Genomic DNA, 23,620 nt, shown 5'->3' on the forward strand with positions numbered 1-23,620 from the left:
ATATAATGTATAGTTACACTGTAGTAAGTGTAGTGAAGGGGAAGAAGAAGGTATGATGAGAATCAAAAACATGGGAATGGAGTTTCGATTCTTTGTAGAAGTGACATTAGAGGTAAGGACCCAAGATTGATGGAGGTGAGCAAAGAGTAGGAGGGAAAATTGTATTGGCAGAGAGAAAAGGCTGACCCAAGGCTTTAATTTGGGAAAGAATTGAAACATTCCTGAAGCTGAAACAGGCCAGTTTGGCTGGAATACAATAACAAAATCTGGTTGTGAGATGAGGCTTGAGAGAGAGGCAAGGACAATTTATCTAGGGCTTTTGTAGGCCATGCTAGGTTGGTTAACTGGTAGTTGCCTTAGTTTTTCCTCCTTAAAAAAAAAAGGCCATTTAGAATGTAAACCATTTATAAGGTGAAAACTGTCTACTTCTATGAATTAGCTGATGTATATAGCTAGTATCTCTTTACCTTAGAGCAAGCTAGTCAGTCCTAAGAATCCAGCATCACTTACTTAACTGTCTGCCCTGGAATCTGTGATGGCTCAGGTTTTTCTGGTAAAAGTAATAGAATTTTCTTGAAATGATTAGTAGGTTTCATTGTATTGGTTAAAATAATATTGAAAGAACCATATATTTAGATATCGTGTGAAGAACAATATACTTTATTTATTTATTTATTTCTCTTTCTACCTTTTCTAGGACTGCTCCCGCAGCATATGGAGGTTCCCAGGCTAGGGGTCCAATCAGAGCTATAGCTGCCAGCCTACGCCAGAGCCACAGCAATGCGGGATCCAAGCCGCGTCTATGAACTAGACCACAGCTCACAGCAACACCGGATCCTTAACCCACTGAGCAAGACCAGGGATCGAACCCACAACCTCATGGTTTCTAGTCGAATTCGTTAACCGCTGTGCCACCAAGGGAACTCCCAAGAACAATATACTTTAAAAATTTTTCTCAACTTTAGACATGCTGTAAGTCAAACATGACATGCTGCTCTTCATTTCAGCTCTTTTAAATGACTATTGAAATGCACTTTCAGTATTTCCTTTAAATTTTTATTTTAATTAATTTTTTATTAAAGTGTAGTTGATTTATAATGTTGTACCAATTTCTGATGTATAGCAAGGTGACTCAGGTATACATATAAACATTCTTTTTTATATTCTTTTCCATCATCACCTGTCCCTGGAGATTGGATATCGTTCCTTTTGCTTTATATAGGATGCTTTCTAAATGTAATAGTTTTCATCTACTAACCCCAAACTCCCAGTCCCTCCCAATCCCTCATTCCTCCTCCTTGACAACCACAAGTCTGTTCTCCATGTTTATGAGTCTGTTTCTGTTTTGTAGATAGGTCCATTTGTGCCGTATTTTAGATTTCACATATAAGTGATATCATATGGTATTTGTCTTTCTCTTTTGACTTATTGCACTTAGTATGAGAATCTCTAGTTGCGTCATGTTGCTAAAAATGGCATTATTATTTTTTTCTTTTTTTAGGACCCCACCTGTGACATGTGGAAATTCCTAGGCTAGGGGCCAAATTGGAGCTGCAGCTGCAGGCCTGTGCCACAGCTGCAGCAACTAAGGATCTGAGCCACATCTGTGACTTATGCTGCAGCCTGCAGCAATACCAGATCCCTAACCCACCAAGCAAGGACAGTGATTGACCTGCATCCTCATGGATACTAGTCAGGTTCTTAACCTGCTGAGCCAGAATGGGGACTTCTTATTTTGTTCCTTTCTATGGCTGAGTAATATTCCCTTGTGTATATACCACATGTTTTTAATCTGTTCATCTGTTGAGGGGCATTTAGTTTGTCTTGACTATTGTGAATAGCACTGTTATGAACATAGAAGTGCATATTGCTTTGGGAGACTGACTTAATAAAACATTTGTATGATTTATGTCAGAGAATGTTGTGCCTGTGTTCTCTTCTAGGAGTTTTATGGTGTCATGTTTCATGTTTAAATCTTCAAGACATTTTGAGTTTATTTTTGTGCATAGCATGAGAGTGTCATTCTAATTTCATTGATTTATGATTTACCTGTCCATGGGGTGGGGGGATGTGCTTGTGCTGTGGGATGGAAATCCTGTGAAATCAGATTGTTATGATCATTATACAACTGCAGATGTGATAAATTCATTTGAGTAATAAAAAAAAAATAATAATTTACCTGTCCAATTTTCCGAGCATTGCTTGCTGAAGAGACTTTTTCTAATTTTAAATTCTTGTCCCCTTTGTCAAAGATTAATTGACCATAGGTGTGTAGGTTTATTTCTGGGCTCTCTATTCTGTTCCATTGATCTATATGTCTGTTTTTATACCAATACCATACTCTTTTGTTTACTGTAGCTTTGTAGTATTGTTATGCCTCCTGTTCCCCCCACCCCCACCCAAGGATTGCTTTGGTAATTTGGGGTCTTTTATGATTCCATATATATTTTTGGATTATTTGTTCTAGTTCTGTGAAAAATGTCATGAGTAATTTGATAGGGATCACATTAAATCTGTAAATTGCTTTGGGCAATATTGCCATTTTAACAATATTAATTCTTCCAACCTAAGAACATGGGCTATGTTTCCATTTCTTTGAATCTTCTTTAATTTTCTTGATTAATGTTTTATAGTTCTCAGCATATCACCTCTATCTATCACCTCTTTGGTCAGGTTTATTCCTAGGTATTTTTTTTTGGCGGGGGGGGGTTGCAATTTTAAAAGGTATTGTCTTTTTACATTCCCTTTCTGATATTTGTTAGTATACGCCTTCAAATTTCTAACATTGAAACATATCTTTATATCTTTCTCAGTCTGAGGGAAAAGGCCATACCAATGCTGGAGATGCAATATATGAGGTTGTGAGTCTACAGCGAGAGTCTGAGAAGGAGGAACCAGTCACTCCTACTAGTGGAGGGGGTCCATTGTCACCCCAGGAGGATGAAGCAGAAGAGGGTAAGAAGTGAAACATTCAATTCCCTCTCTTTATATAGCTGCTTTATGTAAAATCCTCAAAGGGGTGTGTGTGTGTGTTTGTGTGTGCGCGCCTGTGTGCCTGTGTGAGGGGCGAGGGTAGAGTGATGATGATTCCTAGTCTCTGACACTCTTAGACTAGATTGTACTAGATACAGAAGAGAATCTGGTCCATTTGGCTCTGTGGTTGCATAGTCCCCAGTGCTACTTATACAACTATTTAAATTTGACAGCCTAACTTTGCTGTCCTGCTTCCTATTTTACCTATTTTTAAAGTCTTAATGAGAAGTTTCAAATTCTCTCAAGTGTTTTTAGAATTTCAGTGGTAGGTCATGTCCTCCTCCTCATTTGATAATTTCAGTTCTGACTTGTTTTTTGTTGTTGACTTATCACTTACCACTCACTTTTTGGAAATAGCTGATATCGTCTCCTTTTACTACATGAATGCTGCTGAGAGATGTTAACAACCTCGGGAAAGTCACATTTCGTTTGGCTCTGTGTGCCCTCCTATTTATAGAAACTTGAACTAAGTGATGGATCTTTACTATAAACCTTGATATTATCTGCTTATAGTGTAGGATTTATTAAAAGAAAAATTTTAAATGTGATCTTTGAAAAAGCATTGTAGAATTATCTTTCTCTCAATGAAACCATTCATTTCTTTGATTGCCATAAAATAATAGTTATTTTTAGCAAATGTTTGTTCAGTGCTTATTATGCTAGACATTATTCTAAGTGTTTCATTAAACGAACTTTATGAACGTAGAATTTACATATAGTAGACGGTACACGTTTTAAGTGTATTGTTCCTTGACCTGTGACAAATGGATACATTCATTTAACCATCACAAGAATCATGATATAAAACATTTCCATTTCCTCCCAAATTCCCTTGTGTCCCTTTGTAGTCCATCCTTTCCCCTCACTCGCAGTTTCTGAAAATCACTGATCTGTGTTCTGTCACCGTGTTTTGCTTTTTCTACAATTTCATATAAAAGAGACCATATAGTACAGATTTTTGTGCATAGTGTCTTTCTCGTAGCATAATACTTTTGAGATTTATGTAGTTGGTTCCTCTCTCTTTTTTTTTTTTTTTTTTTGGTCTCTCTTTTTAGGGCCACACCTGTGGCATGTGGAGGTTCCCAGGCTAGGGGTCCAATTGGAGCTGTAGCTGCCAGCCTACACCAGGGCCATAGCAACACGGGATCCGAGCCGCGTCTGCGACCTACACCACAGCTCACGGCAATTTTGGATCCTTAACCCACTGAGTGAGGCCAGGGATCAAACCTGTGTTCCCATGGATGCCAGTCAGATTCGTTAACCGCTGAGCCACAACGGGAACTCCATTAGTTAGTTCCTTTTTATTAAGAGTTGTAATATATTGCAAAGATATACCATGGTTTGCTTATCTATCTGTTCACCAGTTAATGGACCTTTGAGTTGTAAATTTTTAGTTATGGTCTATTAGGAATAGAGCTGCTAGAAATACTTGAGTCCAAGTCTTTGGTGAATATATGCTTTCATTTCTCTTGGGTAAATACCTAGGAGTGGAATGGCTGGGTCTTATAATGAGTGTATGTTTATACCTTTATAGGAAACCACTAAGCAGTTTTTCAGAGTAGCTGTACTGTTTTCCTTCCTGATGAGTCAGTTGCTCCATATCCTTATTAACATTTGGCATTGTCAGTTTAAAAAATGAGCCATTCTAGACAGTGTATATTAGCATCTTGTGACATTAATTTAAATTTCCCTAATGACTTATGATATTGTACATCTTTTACTATGATATCTGCCACTCGTGTATATTCTTGGTCAAGACTATTTAAATTTGTTGCCCATTTTAAAATTAGATTATTTGTCTTTTTGATTTTTAAGATTTCTTTATATATGTTGGTAAAGGTCCTTTATTGGATATGTTTTGCAAATATTTTCTCCCACTCTATAGTTTGCTTTTTTATTTTCTGAAGTGTCTTTTGAGGAGCAAAGTTTTAATTTTTATAAAGTCTAATTGGTCAGCTTTTTTCTTTAAAGATTTGTCTGTGATCCATTTAAATTTTTACATATGGTTGGAGGCAGAAGTCAGAGTTCTTTTTTTCTTTTTTTTAAACTTAAAAAACATTTACCATCTCATAGTTTCTATGGGCCAGGAATTAGGTTTGTCTGGGCAATTCTGTCTAAGAGTTACTTATGAGAAGTCAGATATTACCTGGGGGATGTAGTTATCTGAAGACTTCATTGAGTGGGGCTGAAAATATGGAGATGCTTCCAAGAGGCTGATTCACACTGCTACCAAAATAATGCTACGTCAAGAAACTTTGCTTCCTATCCCTATAGGCTCCCCCTTCCAAGTGCTGCTTGGGTGTTCTTATGGTGTAAAGGTTAGCTAGGAAACCAAGGTAGAAGTGCAGTGCCTTTTACATCCTAGCCTTGGGGGTCACACAGCTATGGGGTCACTTCCATGGTATTCCAGTGACCACAGAGTTCAGTCCATTTTTCCATTGTGTGACTCCACTATATCTTATGTTAGACTTCTGGAAACACTGTTTTAGGCATCTCTATCCCAGGTAACATGAAGAGAAAAAGGCCAGAGATCACATGCAGGAGGATTTGGGGGCAGACCTAGAAGCTGTACACATTCTTTTCAGTTTAACAAGAACCACAGTAGTGATTAGGGAATGTAATTGAGCTGTGTGCTCAGGCAGAAGAGTAAACAGGTGTGATGAGCATCTGCAAGAAAGTTATTTGAACACAAGATTTCAGGTAATGCCTTGCAAAAATGCCATTTCCCTTAGAAATGAAAAATATGTGGAACGAGAATTGAGAGAGAAGAAAACTAATAGAATGACTAGCCGTACTCAGTAAAAATATACTGTACAATTTAGTATGACATAATTATGCCTTTTATTCTAATTCAGTAAATAAAAATTTGTCACTTTCATTCACTAATTTGTAAGAATAACTAACATGGATTAAACCTCTATTTTGTGGTATATATGAGCTATTTAACAAACCTGGTTTCATCTTTTACTCACATTAGCCCTTAGAAATAGCTTTTATCATCTTTATATTATATATGAGGAAATAGACTAAAATTTTTTAAAGTAAATTGTTTGAAGTCACAGGGCTAATAAGTATTATCTACAGAATTCACATCTGTGGCAGTCTTGCCAGAGCCCATGAATTTTCATGACACTCAAAATCAAGGTACAGACATATACCTTGGAGGTATTGTGCGTACTGTTCCAGACCACTGCAGTAAAACAAATATTGTAATAAAGTGAGTCACATGAATTTTTTTAGTTTCCCAGTACATGTAAAAGTTACGTTTACACTACATTATAGTCTGTTAAGTGTGTAACAGCATATCTAAAAAATATACATACCTTAATTAAAAAAATACTTTATTGCTAAAAAAGCTAACCATCATCTGAGCCTTCAGGAAGTCATAGTCACTTTGCAGTAGTAACATTCAGAGATCATAGATCACCATAACAAACATAATAATAATGAAAAGTTTGAAATATTGTGAGAATTACCAAAATGTTCACAAAGACTTGAAGTGAGGAAATGCTGTTGAAAAGATGGTGCCATTAGACTTGCTTGACTCGGGGTTGCATTTGTCAAGTAGGCAATATCGGTGAAGCACAGTAAAGCAATGTGCAATAAAATGAGGTATGCCTGTATTCCTCCTTATACCGCTAAAGTGTAAGTCTGGTCCTAATTGGTTAAAAGGTAGTATTTTTAGTATTCTCTCTACAGTCAATATATTATAGATTTTATAATTTCTAGATAATATTCTAGATCTCTCTAAAATCACAGATTTTGGATAGAAGGATAATGCAATGTAATATAAAAATATAACAGGAGACCCTAACTTCCAAACAGCATTGTTTTATGTGAAAGCATTTTGAAGAGTGATTCAAGTGTGCAGACAAACTGGTACATTAAAAAAAGAACTTTGGATATAGAATATTTTAAATTTGTCAGCTGGAAGCCACAGATACTTTTTTAAAGTTTAGGTTATAGAAAATCTATTGGAAGCCAAAATATTCTCTTCAAAAACGTCTTTCAGACATGCAGGCACGCCTTTAGTTTATTTCTTACGCATTTTGTCTGACGTATTACTTAGTGACATTCAAGTCTTGGAAAGGTATTTTTTTTTTTTATGGTTTGAACTTTATTTTTTGTTTGTTTTTATTACTCAAATGAATTTATCACATCTGTAGTTATATAATGATCATAACAATCCAGTTTCACTGGATTTCCATCCCATAACCCAAGCACATTCCCCCACCCCCCAAACTGTCTCCTCTGGAGCCCATAAGTTTTTCAATGTCTGTGAGTCAGCATCTGTTCTGCAAAGAAGTTCCGTCTGTCCTTTTTTCAGATTCCACATGTCCGTGAAAGCATTTGATGTTGGTGTCTCATTGTATGGCTGACTTCACTTAGCATGATAATTTCTAGGTCCATCCATGTTGCTAAAAATGCTGGTATTTTGTTCATTTTTAAGGCTGAGTAATATTACGTTGTGTATATGTACCACCTTTTCTTGATCCACTCCTCTGTCGATGGACATTTAGGTTGTTTCCATGTCTTGGCTATTGCAAATAGTGCTGCAATGAACATTGGAGTACATGTGTCTTTGCGAGTCATGGTTTTCTCTGAATAGATGCCCAGGAGTGGGATTGCTGGATCGAATGGTAGTTCTATTTTTAGTTTTCTGAGGAATCTCCATATTGTTTTCCACAGTGGTTGCACCAATTGACAATCCCACCAACAGTGTACCTTTTTCTCCACACCCTCTCCAGCACTTATTGTTTTAGACTTTTGGATGACGGCCATTCTGGCTGGTGTAAGGTGGTACCTCATCATGGTTTTGATTTGCATCTCTCTAATAATGAGTGACGCTGAACATCTTTTCATGTGTTTCTTGGCCATCTGTATGTCTTCTTTGGAGAACTGTCTGTTTATATCTTCTGCCCATTTTTTGGATGGGGTTGTTTGTTTTTTTAGTATGGAGCTGCAGAAGGTGTTTATAAATTTTGGAGCTTAATCCCTTGTCAGTCGATTCATTTGCAAAGATTTTCTTCCATTCTGTGGGTTGTCTTTTTGTGTTGTTTAGGGTTTCCTTTGCCATGCAGAAACTTTGAAGTTTGATTAGGTCCCATTTGTTTATTTTTCTTTTTATTGTCAATACTCTGATAGGTGGATCTGAGAAGATGTTGCCGTCGTTTATGTCAGAGAATGTTTGGCCTATGTTTTCCTCTAAGAGTTTTATAGTGTCTGGTCATATATCTAGGTCTTTAATCCATTTGGAGCTTATTTTTGTGTATGGTGTTAGGAAGTGTTCTAATTTCATTCTTTTCCATGTGGCTGTCCAGTTTTCCCAGCACCATTTATTGAACAAGCTATCCTTCCTCCATTGTATAGTCTTGCCTCCTTTGTCATAGGTGAGTTGGCTGTAGGTGCGTGGGTTTAATTCTGGGCTTTCTATCCTGTTCCACTGATCTGTATTTCTGTCTTTGTGCCAGTACCATGGGGTTTTGATGACTGTTGCTTTGTAGTATAGTCTGAAGTCCGGGAGCTTGATTCCTCTAGCTCCATTTTTCTTTTTCAGGATGTCTCTGGCTATTCTGGGTCTGTTGTGCTTCCAAACAAACTTTAAAATATTTTGTTCGAGTTCTGTGAAAAATGTCCTTGGTAATTTGATAGGGATTGCATTGAATCCATAGATTGCCTTAGGTAGTATAGTCATTTTGATAATATTAACTCTTCCAATCCACGAGCATGGTATGTCTTTCCATTTGTTTGTATCATCTTTGATTTCTTTCATCAGTGTCTTACAGTTTTCAGAGTACAGGTCTTTTGTCTCTTTAGGTAGGTTTACTCCTAGTTATTTTATTCTTTTGGATGTGATGGTAAACAGGATTGCTTCCCTAATTTCTCTTTCTGCTCTTTCATTGTTAGTGTATAGAAATGCAGTCTATTTCTGTGTATTAATTTTGTATCCTGCGACTTTGCCAAATTCATGGATGAGCTCTAACAGTTTTCTGGTAGAGTCTTTAGGGTTCTGTAGGTATAGTATCATGTCATCTGCAAATAGTGATAGTTTTACTTCTTCCAGAAAGGTATTTTTTGATCTAGTGAAAATTACTTCCGGGTTGATGAAATTTGAAAGTTGTACAGATATGCACTTTACGAGAAGAACCACTTACTTATGGAAAGCAACATTGCTAGGAAACTGATACATTTAGAAGTAAATGGCAAACCAAATGATTCCAGTTTTGGCTTGTTATTAATCAGCAAAATTTTCAGAAACATTCACTGCCAGGGTTTTAAAATCGTGTAGGAAGTACTAGGTAGGCCATCATATTTCAGTCTTAGCAAAGAGCTAAATTTGGCTCAGGTTTCATTTTGGGGGGGAAGTTCCTGGGCAGGAATCGAACCTGAGCCACAGCAGTGACAACGCCAGATCCTTAACCACTAAGCCACCAGGGAACTGCCAGCTTCATTTTTCATGTAGCCATTTTGACAGTTCTTTTGATACAGTTGTGTAAAAATGGCTACCTCAAAATGTAAGTAATGAGGTAGATTTGAGAATATTTTGAAAGTAAAATCAGTGAGGCTTATAACTAAATTGGATGTCATGGGCAGCAGAAGAGAAAGAATCATAGGTTATATTTAGGTTTCTAGCTTAGGTGACTGGGTTATCTTGATGCCAACAAGCAAGATAGGAAACACCAGAGGAAGAGACAGTTTGGGGGTGGCGGTAAGAGGCATTCAGTTTTAGACATTGATGGATTTCAACTCGTTGTGGAATATTAAAATGGAACTGTTTTTCACACTTTCTTTTTCTTTTTTTCTTTTTGCGGCTGAACCTGTGGCATATAGAATTTCCCTGGCTAAGGGTCGCTACAGCCATGGCAACACCATATCCGAGTGACATCTGTAATCTACATTATAGCTTGCAGCAATGCCACATCCTTAACTCACAGCGGGAGGCTAGAGACCAAACCTTCATCTTCGCAGAGACTGTTTCAGGTTCTTAACCCATTGAGCCACAGTGGGAACTCCTATTTTTTTCAGTTACGAGAAATAGTCTTAAAATGCGAGAGGAGTTTTATAACTGTAGATGAGAGTTTGAGAGTCATCAGAGTGAACCAATGATAATGGCTGAAATTTCCTTGGGAGAAAATGTGGGAGGGGTGGGTCAAAAATAGAGTTTAGGAGATCACTAACGTTTAAGGGTAGATGCAGGAAGAGAAAGCCCAGCTAAAGGATCTGCAGGAAAATGATCCAAGCAACACTGAGGAGAACTAGGTGCAGTAATCGATTAAGGAGTGGAGATTTGGAAAGAGGGAGTGACGTATAGTATTGGCAAATGAAGCAGGAACACTCAGTATGATGAAGAACAAAAATTGTTACTTGGGTTTAGTAAATTTAGGAGGTTGCTGAAGCCCTGTGAGAGTAATTTTAATAAAGTTGGAAAAGAAGCCTCATTATAGTAGATTGAGGACTGACCAGAGGTGAGAAGGGGGAGAAGTTTGAGTATTATTTAAGAAATTTGCTGAGGAGAAGAGGAGAGAGATTGGCCTAAAAACATTGGGTTACATCTGGCCAACAAATGGCATTTTTAGGGTGTAAGAGATTTGAGCTCATCTGTAGTTGGAAAGCGAGAGCTAAAAATAGTTACTCACCCAGCATTTAAGGTTACCACTCCCCATAAGCTTCTGTGTCTTTGCAAATGCTGTTTACTCTGCTTAGTGGCTTTTTCTGCCTGAGTCCACCTGAGTGAGCCTTTCAACAAAGGCATGTTAATAGTCAAAGGAAAATAGTGATTTTAGCATACTGGCAGTTTCTATACTTAGAAATGTTTAAAAATGTTTTCTATGATACTTTTTAGTAGGTTGCTCAGGCAAATTGCATTTAAAATGGACTCAATGCAGAATGGCTTGAATGAGGAGCTTGGGAAATCTACTTATCAAAAAGCAGTGATAGGAGTTTCTGTTGTGGCTCAGCAGTTATGAACCCGCCTAGTATCCATGAGAATGAGAGTTCGATCCCTGGCCTCACTAAGTGAGTTAAGGATCCCGTGTTGCTGTGACTGTGATGTAGGCCGGCAGCTGCAGCTCTGATTTGACCCCTAGCCTGGGAACTTCCGTGTGCTCAAGGTGTGGCCATAAAAAAAAAATAGCCAGTTGAGGACTTGAGAAAAACAGCTTGTTAAAACACAGCCAGTTAAGGACTTGAGAAAGTGGCCAAACTGTATAAAAAATTGAGAAGTATTTATTCAAGAAAAACCACTGAACCTTGGGTGAGAACAGTCTGTGATATTTTAGCTCCCTAGGCTGCTCCCATGCTGCTCATTCCCACCTCTGGCTTATTATCCTGGTGCTTTTGCTGGGGTGGGGCAAATTGTGAAAACTAATAGCTTTGCTTTTGCCCCTGGCAGGGATTCACTTGTTTGGAGCAAATGTACAAAAATCCGGTATTTCTGGAACGTTATTGGAAACGATAGTGATTTTGTCTGTGTGTGTGTGTGTGTCAAAAGAATGGGAAGGCGTGAGGTTGTAATTCTGATTAGGGAAAACCATGGATTGGCCCAAGTATTAACAAGGAGATTTACGGAGTGGAGTGGGCATCATTAGATTCTATGTATCACTGGTGGCCTGGGAGGCTGTGCACATCCTCAGGAGTGACTGGAGGGGGCCCTAACTAGTCACACATCCAGGCTACACGGAGGTCTTGCATGTGTACGATGGAGGCGTGTTTCTGGGATTTTCTCTCCTAAATAGTTTTGCATCTCTCTCTTCTGTTCTGTGGAGAGAATCTGTGTTCCAGGATGAAGGCTGGGTCTCCCACAACCAAGCCTTTAGTTTTCCCCTGTCAGCAAGTGGCAACTCCTGGGCTCCAAATCTCGGAATCCAGAATCTGACCTCTCTCTGACCCTGTCATTTCTTGTACTAGATTATTGCATTTCTTTCTAACTGGTCTCCTGCCTTCCACCCTTTTCCACACCTTCCTTAACTATATTCTGCACACCAGCCACAGTCATCCTTTTGGAATTCGTCAGATCGCATTACTTCTTTTCTAAAAATCCTCCACTGGCTTTTCATTTCACTCAGCCAAAGTTCTTTTACCATGGTTTACAAGGCCATATGCGATTTTGCTCTCTGATTTAAACCTTTCTGAGGGCATTTCCTGTCACTCTCTGCCCCACAAATTCCACACTTGTCCTGTTGCTGTTCTTTAGAAATACCGCGTATGCTATGCCTCTGTGCTGTTGCACTTGCTCTTTCCTCTGGCTGGAACTCCTTATTTCCTGGACTGCCACATGGTTCTCTCCTTACCCTCTTTCTAATCTTTCCTCAAATGACACCATCTCAATAGATTCTGCCTGCTCAGCAAACAATATGAATAATAATAAATGAAGGAACAAGTAATAAAACTAAATTTATTATAATAAAATTTCTAGTAAAAAATGAATATTTTTTCTTTTACACTGTCTCAAAATGATTGCATACTGAGAAAGACTAGAAAAACAGGTAACATTTCTGGAATTGCACTTGAAAATATGAAAAACATATGTAAAAACTTCAATTTCTTATTCTTTGTGTATAGCCTGAATAAGAACAAGTCCTCAGATTTCTGTTTTTCTCTGAAATTTTTTCACTTCTTAATTTTTCACTGTTTGAGATGTCACCTTGTCTTTTAAAAATCTATTAGCCATCGCCTATATTAAAAAAGCAACAAAAATCACAGAGTAGGAAGTAATAGTTTCTTTTATAGATTAGACATTTCATACATTTTCAATATGCTGTATTATTAGTTCTATAATTGACATTTCTGTCAACGCAGATATCAAAAGTTAGAGCTGGAGGTGGCATAGCAATGTTTTCCGGCTGGGGGGAAGTGGAGTATTCTTTTATTTAATTATTTTGAGCAATTTGCCTGTCAAAGCAAATGTGGAAGTTCAAGTCACTCTAAGTTGTCTTACCTTAGCCTGTAATTTAACTAAAAAGGGATACAGATTTAAAAAGACTAAAATTGCCTTAATTTGCTGGAAAAGATCTAAAGGGAAATGAATTAAAGTATCTTTGCATATTTTTCAAATGCTGTTCAAAAAATGAAGTGTGTTAAAGGGTATTAATTTAAATGCAGTGAATCTTAGCTGAAAGTTAAGTCCATCAATGCAACATTATAGGGATTATTTTAAAATCACCTTGTCACCTTTACAGTTCTCCCACACTTCTGAATTGCTCCTGCTTTTGAAACTTGAGGTGTACTTGTTATCGCTTCATTTGAATTTCAAACTGGCTTTCTGTTTGTTGACCTCAGACTTGTGTTTAGTTATTTGTAACATGAATAGTGAGTTACAAGAAGGCAACAGATGGCAAATACAGTGTGATTGCCTTAAAACCACATGCCCAAGTAATTGTAAAAGACTAGATTCATGGTGATATTAGGCAAGCTTCATACTTGGTTGTACTTTTTATGTTTAGTGTAATCTACAGTTTTTGTTCTTGTATTTGGATTGGTTAAATACTGTCTAGGAAAAAAAAAAACGTTACCCCTTGATCTGAGTGACTGTTAGTTATCTAGTACTACTTCTAACTTGTTGTAACTAGGAAGAAAAATAGTCTCAAACTCAACTAGAGGCTTATTTTCTTTCAGTTTCTTAATTCACAATCTGATTAGAGAAAAGAAAATCACATCTTTTATTATTGAAATCAGTTTGCAAATGAAATTTCTTTATATTCAAATGAAAAAAGAGAATATAGAAAAGACGTTAGTTTTTTTAAGAAGTAAATTGATCTTATTGCACTTATGTGTGACAAGTACTCCTTAAAGATGGGCTTCTCAAACTTTAAACATGCCCATGTATTACCTGGAGGTATGTTAAAATGAAGTCTTATTTAAAAAAAAAAACTACCAGATGCCATTGCTCTTGGTTACACCACACTTTGACTAGCAGGGATTTAAAATTGCCTGCTGATATTCATTTCATCCTCATATCAACCCTAATAAGGTCATACTATTACAATATTCATTTTGTAGATGAGGAAATATATTCCAATAAAATAATCTTGACATGCTAGATACTGTTTATTTTCCAGTCAGATACTTTCAGTAAAATTTGGTGTGTGTGTGTGTGTGTGTAGTATGACTGAGGGAAGAAAGGACTTTACAATGTTGTTTCATTCTTGCATTTTTGCATTATTTGTTTTAACAAATTAAAATGATTAAAAATACTTCTGATAAGGGAAGGTGTTTGAAAGCAGAAAGAGTGTGTATTAATTAGTTTTCTATTGCTCCTTAACAAGTAACAAAAAAATTTAGCATCTTAAAACAGCATACAGGAGTTCTCTTGTGGCTCAGCAGGTTTAGAATCTGGCATTGTCATTGCAACAGCTCGATTTGATCCCTGGCCCAGGAATTTCCACATGCTGCAGATGTGGCCAAAAAAGAAAAAAAAAAAAAAAAAGCACAAAAAGCCCCCAAACATTTCTTAGCTCACAGTTTCTGTGGATCATGAGTGTGGGAATGGGTCCTCTGTTCATGAACTCCTGAAGCTACAACCAAAGTTTTGGTTGGGGCTTCGTTCTCATCTGAGATTTAGGGTTTTCTTCAGAGCTGACAAAATTCATTTCCTTGCAGTCATAATACTCATGGGTCTTGTTTCAAGGTCATCAGGAGAACCTCTAAGGGAAGGCCCACACCCTCTTTTAAGGTTTACCTGATTAGGTCAGGCCCATCTAGAAAAGCCTCCCTTTGATTAACTTAAAGCCAAAGTGGTTAGGGACTTTATATCTTACCCTTCACCTTTGCCATGTAATACAACATGGTCACAGCCATGGCTCTGTCATATTTATGTGTCCCACCCTCCCAAGGGTAAGGATTATTTATATAAGGTGTGTATACCAAGAGGCAGGAATTGTAGGGGCCATCTTAGGTATGAAGAGTGATATACCAAAAATGAAGAAAGTATCCTTTCTCAAGCATCTGTTATATAATAGCCACTTTTACATACATGTTACCTCACTTGTTACCATAACCATGCAAGATAATTACTATTATTCCTCTTATTTGGTAAGTTCATATCTTATTTCTCCTGTTCGACTAGGCCCTATTAAGGGTATAAATCTATGCGGTATTAGCTAAACAAAAAACGATCTAAACAACTTGCCAATGAGTTATTAGAGTACTTATTGCTGAAGGTTTCAAGTGTCTTTCATTGAGCTATTTTGAGTACTTGCAAAGTTCCAACCATTTCCGCTTTTTGAAGCCAGGGTTCACCTACAGTTTAAATGATGTTTTTTTCCTCATGATAACTCTACTTATCTCCAATCAGAAGTGATCTTTTGTTCCCTGACTACAAAATTCCCCGACAATTTTACTTGCATATCTTTAGTGTTATTTGTGGTATTCCATATTAAATTATAGTTACATGTGTCTTCTCTCCCCTAGTGACTATAAATTCTTTCTGAGAAGCTCAGATCTTTGTGAGCCTATCAGAGTTTCACACAGTGAAATGCCAATTTTAGATCACTTTCAAATGACTGAGTTCGGGAAAGTTTGAAGGAGTTAGTGGAATTTGGAAAACAGCATAGCATTTTGACATACGTGAAACTGATAGTACAGACGTGAGCAGAAACTGCTTTATGCCTACGAGACACTGAATGCAAGCTTGGAGAAACTCACTAGAAACACCAAACAGCATAGACTGTGTGAAGCAGTGGAGAATCTTAGATTGTGAACTTGGGCATGGCATGAGCAAGTGTTTGAATAAGAAAGACTAAGCTGTCGTAAGGCATGTAAAATGCAGTTGGTAATAGTGAAGAATATATGACATATTCATATAATTTGAGGAGATAGTGCTTGAAGTAGGGTGTTGGTCCTAGAAATGGAAAGTGACTGATTTTAGAGAAATAATTGACAGAAAAAGGTGACTGAGTCATACCTGTGTTTAATGGCCATATTCAAAGGCTCTGCTGCTAGCTAGGTTAGCTCACTCTGGAAGAGAGCATGTTTGTTTGTATATTAGTCGATTTAATTCATTTAAGAAATATTTGTGTACCTGCATATTTTAGCACTATGCTTGGTTCTGAGCATGACAGAGTTCCCTTAAGGTTACTTACATTTGAGGTGGGAATAAACATTTAAGTCATTGCAGGGATTAAGTATTGCTGTGACACATCACAGTGTTGTATTTGACCTAAATATAACCAGGATCAAATGTGTGGTTTAGATCCTAAGTGCTATGAGATTAAGAGCGTTGTTTGAGGAGTTCTCTGGTGGCCTAGCAGATTAAGGCACCCACATTTTCGCTGCTGTGGCTCAGGTTTGATCCCTGGTGCAGGGAACTTCCACATGCCATGGGTGTGGCAGAAAAAAGAAAAAAATAATAAAAAAAGAGAGAATCTGAAATAAACATTACAACTCTTATTTAAAAACAAAAAACGAGTGTTTTGATCTTTTCCCCTGCAAATAACTGGTGGTGTTTCAGATAACACTGAGATCTAATCTTTGGGTGATTGAGTATGATTGAGTATGATTATGAACTCAAATGTTTAATTTCCTCCCCTGTGATTTGTGTTTTATTTAAACATTTAAAATACAAAACTGTGGTGTTTAATTCATGAGTACAATTTGTTAAGGTCTAATCTTATTCCACCTCAATCATATAGTGAACTTTATATTTAAAAGAACAGTACCTCCAAAGAATGGAAATCTGTAGCATTCAGTAGAAAGTAAACTACATTCTCATGTTTCTGGGTTGCATGTTTTTTTATCAAAGGGGATGGTGGGGGGGGGAGGCCTCATGTAGTTTTAAAGAATAATTGACCTTTGATTTGATAGAGAGTATATTTTAATTCACTTCTTGCAGTATTTTTGGGCCTGGAAGATGATTATCTTGTCTTTAACTGATGGAAAACTCACAGGAATTTAGTGTTTTTTTTTTTTTTTTAATTGATAAGATTCTTAAATTTGGCACATCATAATCTGATTCTAGTGTGTTTAATGTGTATGGGAATGATTTCTATTTTTAAAAATTTTAAAATATATAGTCTAGTCTTTTATATTTACTATGGTTTACCCTTTTAATGAAATTAATTCCTTTAGTACTAGGAAAATTTGGTATTGCCCATTTAAAAAATTCTTTCATATTTAATATTTTGAAGCAAATAAAAATGAATAGTCACTCTGAAAAAAAGTCTTGGGTTGGTAAACTGGCCTACTGGCCAAATCTGGCCCACAACTTCTTTTTTTTATATTGCTTTTGTGCCAAGAATGGTTTTTATATTTTTAAAGGATTGTAATGACAATAGCCTCCCTAATCTCCCACTTCCACTCCCCAAATAAAAGAGAGAAAGGAGAAAGAACACATGAGAGTCGAAAATGTTTACTATATGGCCCTTGTTAGAAAAGTTGGCCAACTTCAGCAGTCACAGCATACTTGTGAATAGCTTAAAGTCTGCTTTATGTAATTCCTGGAACTCTGTGGAGTGGATTGTTTTTAGTATACTTTTCTGTACATAAGATGGGACCACATTAGAGTTGATGTCATTTTTTGTTAGTTATGCTTTGTTACTTTAAAAAATACCTTTTGTATTAGTGCTCCAAATAAACTGTTCTGTTAACACTTTTTACTATGAATAGTGTGTTATAGTAAAGTTTTAGTATATTTCTAGTGGGAAGTACCTAAAAAATAAAACACTTTTTTTTTGCATTTTGAAATAACCTTTTAAGTGAAGCAAATCAAATTTCACAAATTGATTTTGTTCTTAATAGAAAATATATTTGAAAGGAAATATGAGAAATAGCAAGAAAAAAAAAAAAAAAGAAAAGCATGCTGGAGTTAGCGTTTTATCATATAGGTTCGATTGTAGACATGCGTCCTTCTTATTTAGTTACTCATGTGTGCCTAAACAGGAGTGCCCCTTGTGGCTCAGCAAAACGAATCCATGAGGATTCGTAGTATCCTAGTATCCATAAAGATGTGAGTTTGATGCCTGGCCTTGCTCAGTGTGTTGGGGATCTGGTGTTGCTGTGAGCTGTGGTGTAGGTCACAGACGTGGCTTAGATCTGGCATTTCTGTGGTTGTGATGTAGGCCAGCAGCTGTAATTCTGATTGGACCCCTAGCCTGGGAACCTCCATATGCCGCAAGTGCAGTCCTAAAAAAAAAAAAAAAAAGTGTGCCTAAACAATTTAATATTCAGGCTACAGTTGTGCTACTATTTTGGTAAGTTCCAGATGTGTATTTAATTCAAACTGTTATACATAGATAATCTAATAGAAAAAGTACATCTGAAGATCATAAAATGTTTTTTTCATATTGAGCCAGGAAGGATTGCTTTTCAAGGTCAATACAGTGCACAGTCTTTGGTAAGAAAATCAGACTTGAAGACATTTTATCCAAAATATTTTTAAATATAAGTATATGGCATGAAACTTAAGTTTTAACTTTATAGTAAGTATAACACTGTGAGTATAATAAATACAAGTTGTGAGTTTTTTTTTTTTTTTTTTTTTTTGTCTTTTTGTCTTTTGTTGTTGTTGTTGCTATTTCTTGGGCCGCTCCCGCGGCATATGGAGGTTCCCAGGCTAGGGGTCCAATCGGAGCTGTAGCCACCGGCCTACGCCAGAGCCACAGCAACGCGGGATCCGAGCCGCGTCTGCAACCTACACCACAGCTCACGGCAACGCCGGATCGTTTACCCACTGAGCAAGGGCAGGGACCGAACCCGCAACCTCATGGTTCCTAGTCGGATTCGTTAACCACTACGCCACGACAGGAACTCCCTTTTTTTTTTTTTTTTTTTGTTTTTTGTTTTTTGTTTTTTGTCTTTTTGTCTTTTGTAAGTTGTGAGTTTTTGTATTATATGTCTTTATTTTTTCTTTTTGTATTGTATGCTTATAGAAAAGAGTTAATTAAATGTTTATTTTAAAGCATTCCTATGTATGTTATGAAATTTTTATGGGTCTGGATTTTCTTAGTGTCCCCTTTTTTCTTTTGGTGTTTTTGTTTTCTGGTGTCAAATTTGGTTCATTTAGTACTTTGTAGATATACTATTTACATTATCTGGGACATTATTAATGTAAAGATACACTATCAAGAATTAAATGGTCATGTTTACTTTTCTATATTCCTTTCTAATTTGTTTAAAGTATTTGTTTCACAAGTTAGACAATTAGTTTTGAATTAACCAGTATCCCCATAGGAAGTTATCCCTAGTTCTTTCTCTCTCTCTCTCTCTCTCTTTTTTTTTTTTTTTTTCTTTTCTATGGCCGCACCTGTGGCATATGGAGGTTCCCAGGCTAGGGGTCGAATCGGAGCTGTGGCCACCGGCCTACGCCAGAGCCACAGCAACGCTGGATCCGAGCCGCGTCTGCAACGTACACCATAGCTCACGGCATGGCAATGCCGGATCGTTAACCCACTGAGCAAGGGCAGGAACTGAACCCTCAACCTCATGGTTCCTAGTCGGATTCGTTAACCACTGCGCCACGATGGTAACTCCCCTAGTTCTTTCTTAATTAGTGTTACTTTCATTTCATTCCAACATGCATGCAGTTGTCCTTCATTTTTCTAACTTCAGTGTGATAAATTCCTCACCTTTCCCAGTTCCCCAAATTATCCTGAATGCTAACTAAGGGACTACTTCTTTGCCTGTTTTCATGTCTCAAACTTCTTGAAAGATGGAGGTTAAAATTAATTTATGATTTATCTTAGAGAATTGGCACAATGCTGCCTTTTTTTAAAATTACTTAATGACTTTTATTACATGTATAGGTATACAGCAATCATCACAACCAAATTTTATAGCATTTCCCTATCAACGCTTTCTCCACATTAGTATAGAGCAGGATGAGATTGGACAGGAAAGGATGTTAGAAGATATGGGGAAGGTTGGATTCTATAAAATTTGATTATGCAAGTTGTCTGATGTAGTACCCAAACCAGTGCTACATCAAGTTTGGGTGAAAACTTGGGCGCTTACTCATGTTTCTTGTCATATTATTCAGACTTCACATTACATACAAAGATGTTTCTATTTGAAATCCCTGGAGTTTAATGGAAATGGGATTCCCCCCTCCCTTCACTAAAACCTCATTTTCCTATTTAATTTAATTCACAGAATAGTTGGGAATCAAGGGAAAAAACTTGGATATCTAATGTTTTCAGTAAATACAAAATTTCTTTCTCAACATTTTTTTTTTTTTTTTTGGCCTCTCTGAGGCGTATGGAGTTCCCAGGCCAGGGATCAGATCCAAGCCACAATTGTGACCCAGGCCAGGGATCAGATCCAAGCCACAATTGTGACCTAGGCCAGGGATCAGATCCAAGCCACAATTGTGACCTTTGGCAGTGCTGGATTCTTAACCCACTGTGCCAGGCTGGGGACCAAACCTGCATTCCTACACTCCCAAGATGCCACTGATCCCATTGCACCACAGTGGGAACTCCTCTTGTCATTTTTTTTTTAAGGAACATGATTATCTCATGACCTGAGGATTTCCAATTTTGTTTTAATGAAATATATTCAGATGTACAGAAATCTCAGACATTTACATGCACAGCAATTGTATTCTAAGTAAAATTATATACTGGTGCTTTTTTGAAGATGGGAAGGCTTAATTTAATCCTGTAAATGTCTTTGTTTTTTTTTTGTCTTTTTGCCTTTTTTAGGGCCGCTCCTGTGGCATATGGAGGTTCCCAGGCTAGGGGTCTAATCAGAGCTATAGCCGCCAGCCTACGCCAGAGCCACAGCCACTCGGGATCCGACCTGCGTCTGCAACCTACACCACAGCTCACAGCAATGCCAGATCCTTAACCCACTGAGCAAGGCCAGGGATTGAACCCGCAACCTCATGGTTCCTAGTCGGATTCATTAACCACTGAGCCAAGATGGGAACTCCATAAATGTCTTTGTTGATAGTAGCGCTGACCTTTAAATGATGGATAAGTGAACTTTGTACTTGAAGGGTCAGTGTCACTGGCTAAGTTCCACGTAGTTTTTATAGAAATTTGACTTGATTTTATTTATCTTTCTATTAGCATTTTTGTTCTAATTATATTTTTGTAAGTGGTTCAGTAAAGCATGTGTTTGAAAAGGTTGTTTAGATCCAGCATGCTAAGAAGGAGATAAAAATATTTATTTACAATGGCTGCAGCTTCATATGATATCAATAACATTTTAAATGTTAGTCCAATAAAGAGAGCTTGGTTAAAAACACGTAGGGTTCTTAAAATTATCGTCATTATTGACAAATGATGAGCCAAAGGTAGAAAAAAAAACCCCAAGTGAATTTTCTCTGAGATAATATCATGTTCTACTTTCTCCTTGCAAATATTATTGATATGTTTGTCATTTCAGTTTTTCCAAGCACATGAATCAACTAAAATGGGTTTTGGTTGAGAAAATCATTTGCTTAATCAAAACTTTAAGACATTTAAATAAATTAACAATACTACTACTGAAAAATTGTCTGAATAAAGCCAGCCACTGATTTATGATTTGGGAGGATAGGCAATCAGATTTGTATTATTTAAAAAACACACTTAGAAAAATATGTGGAGTTTTCTTTCTCATTTTTTATTGTTTAAAAATTTTAAATACAAATATAAAATAGTCTCCTATTGCCCACCAATACCAATTTTCAGGAGAAATCATTTAGCAGTTTATGTATTTGTTTTCAAAAGGAACCTTGTGTATATGCTATTTGGCAACTTGATTTTCACATTAAACAACCTATTATGAACCCTACATTAAACTATTTTTCAGTCTTCTTAGTTGCATACCATGCTGTGACATTGTATTAGCATAACTTTCCTTTTGAAGGTTCTGAAATCAATTTTCATCCATCCTTTTGCTATTATTTCAAATGCTGTAAAGAATAGTCTTCCTTGTGTTTATTCTCTGAAGCAGAATCTGTTTTTTGTTGTTGTGGTGGTGGTGGTGGTGGTTTTCTGTCTTTTTAGGGCTGCACCGAGGCATATGGAGGTTCCCAGGCTAGGGATCTAATTGGAGCTGTTGCCACCGGCCTACACCACAGCCACAGCAACGTGGGATCCGAGCCTAGTCTGCAAGCTACACCGCAGGTCACAGCAACGCCAGATCCTTAACCCACTGAGAAAGGCCAGGGATGGAATCCTCAACCTCATGAATCCTAGTTGGATTCATTTCCACTATGCCACAATGGGAACTCCACAATCTGCTTTTTTTTTTTTTTTTTTTTTTTGCTATTTCTTTGGGCCGCTTTACTGTTCACAGGATATTTTTATTTATTTTGTCTTTTTGCTATTTCTTTGGGCCGCTCCCGCGGCATATGGAGGTTCCCAGGCTAGGGGTCTAATCGGAGCCGTAGCCACCGGCCTACGCCAGAGCCACAGCAACGCAGGATCCGAGCCATGTCTGCAACCTACACCACAGCTCACGGCAACGCCAGATCGTTAACCCACTGAGCAAGGGCAGGGACCGAACCCGCAACCTCATGGTTCCTAGTCGGATTCGTTAACCACTGCGCCATGACGGGAACTCCACAATCTGCTTTTTGATAGGTACTACTAAATTGCTCTCTAGAAAGACTGCATATTTATACCCTTCCCAGTAGTGTATCTGAGCACCTTTACCTCATACCTTCATCAACAAGAGGTATTACCAATCTTTTAAATATTTACCACTCTGATGGTGATAAATAGCATCTCATTCTGTTTCCATTTCCCTGATTACAAATGAGATTGAGCATGTCTTATATGTTTATTAGGCTAATAGGTCTTAATTTTGTAAATGCCTATTTGACTGCTAAACCGTATATAAACTACTCTTGCTGTCAGAGATTTAGTATTTCACAATACCTTTAGTCAAGTTCTAAAAAACATCTCATTTGATTTATATATCTGTTGCATGTTAGTGTGAAGGGAAATCAGGAAGGAAGTGAGCTTTATTTTTGTGATAGCTTGGGAGAAAAGCCATGAAAAACCATTGCTTTTCTCTACTCACACCTACTCCTTTTGGATTTTTATTTGTTAAGAGGCGTATATTGTTTTGGGATCCCAGCAAACCATGGATATACAGATCACAGCTGCTGGGAACCCGGAAATAATCCATCCTATTTGAGGGGGAGAGATTTTTACTTTCCGCTGGGAGTCTCTCCCTCCCAGATGTTCATTGAGTGCTTACTCTGTCAGCACTGTGCTTACTGTTGCTTCATCTTTGACCAGTACCTTGTTTATATTGTGTGGTGGAAATAAATTACATAAAAACATATTTGTGTTAGAATAAGACAGCTTAATCATGCTTCACCTAACTGAAGAAATTTAAGTGTTATGGAGAATGATCTCTAATGACATCTGGAACCCTACAGTTTGTCAGTAGTGTTAAAGTATATAGGGTGCCTAAGAGCAAATAGGTAGTACTCCAAACTTATTTTTGTGATAATTCCTGGGGACAGCTCCTATGATGTGATAAGAGCAATCATAGGAGCTAACTTTTATTGAACAGATATCCACACCCCTGGGATTATTGTTGACATTTTATAGCTGACATTTATTTTGCAGAGTGCACCCTCTCTAGCCTCTGGGCTTTTATTCCCATAAGTGATAACAGACAGTCTGTAGTTATGCAAAGCCCATTTCAGAGA

At 37.3% G+C, this 23,620-nt stretch overlaps 1 protein-coding gene across 2 annotated transcripts in view; it reads left to right on the forward strand.

The window, feature by feature from the left end:
- Positions 1–23,620, forward strand: part of RABGAP1L (RAB GTPase activating protein 1 like) — a 657,663-nt gene that overhangs the window by 151,190 nt on the left and 482,853 nt on the right. For both annotated transcript variants that reach the window (XM_013989628.2, XM_021102607.1), the window contains exon 11: positions 2,814–2,955. In XM_013989628.2, the coding sequence (XP_013845082.2) occupies positions 2,814–2,955 (142 nt within the window). The remainder of the gene's footprint in view (positions 1–2,813; positions 2,956–23,620) is intronic.

Source organism: Sus scrofa, chromosome 9, assembly GCF_000003025.6.
Source record: "Sus scrofa isolate TJ Tabasco breed Duroc chromosome 9, Sscrofa11.1, whole genome shotgun sequence".
Taxonomy (NCBI): Eukaryota; Metazoa; Chordata; class Mammalia; order Artiodactyla; family Suidae; genus Sus; species Sus scrofa.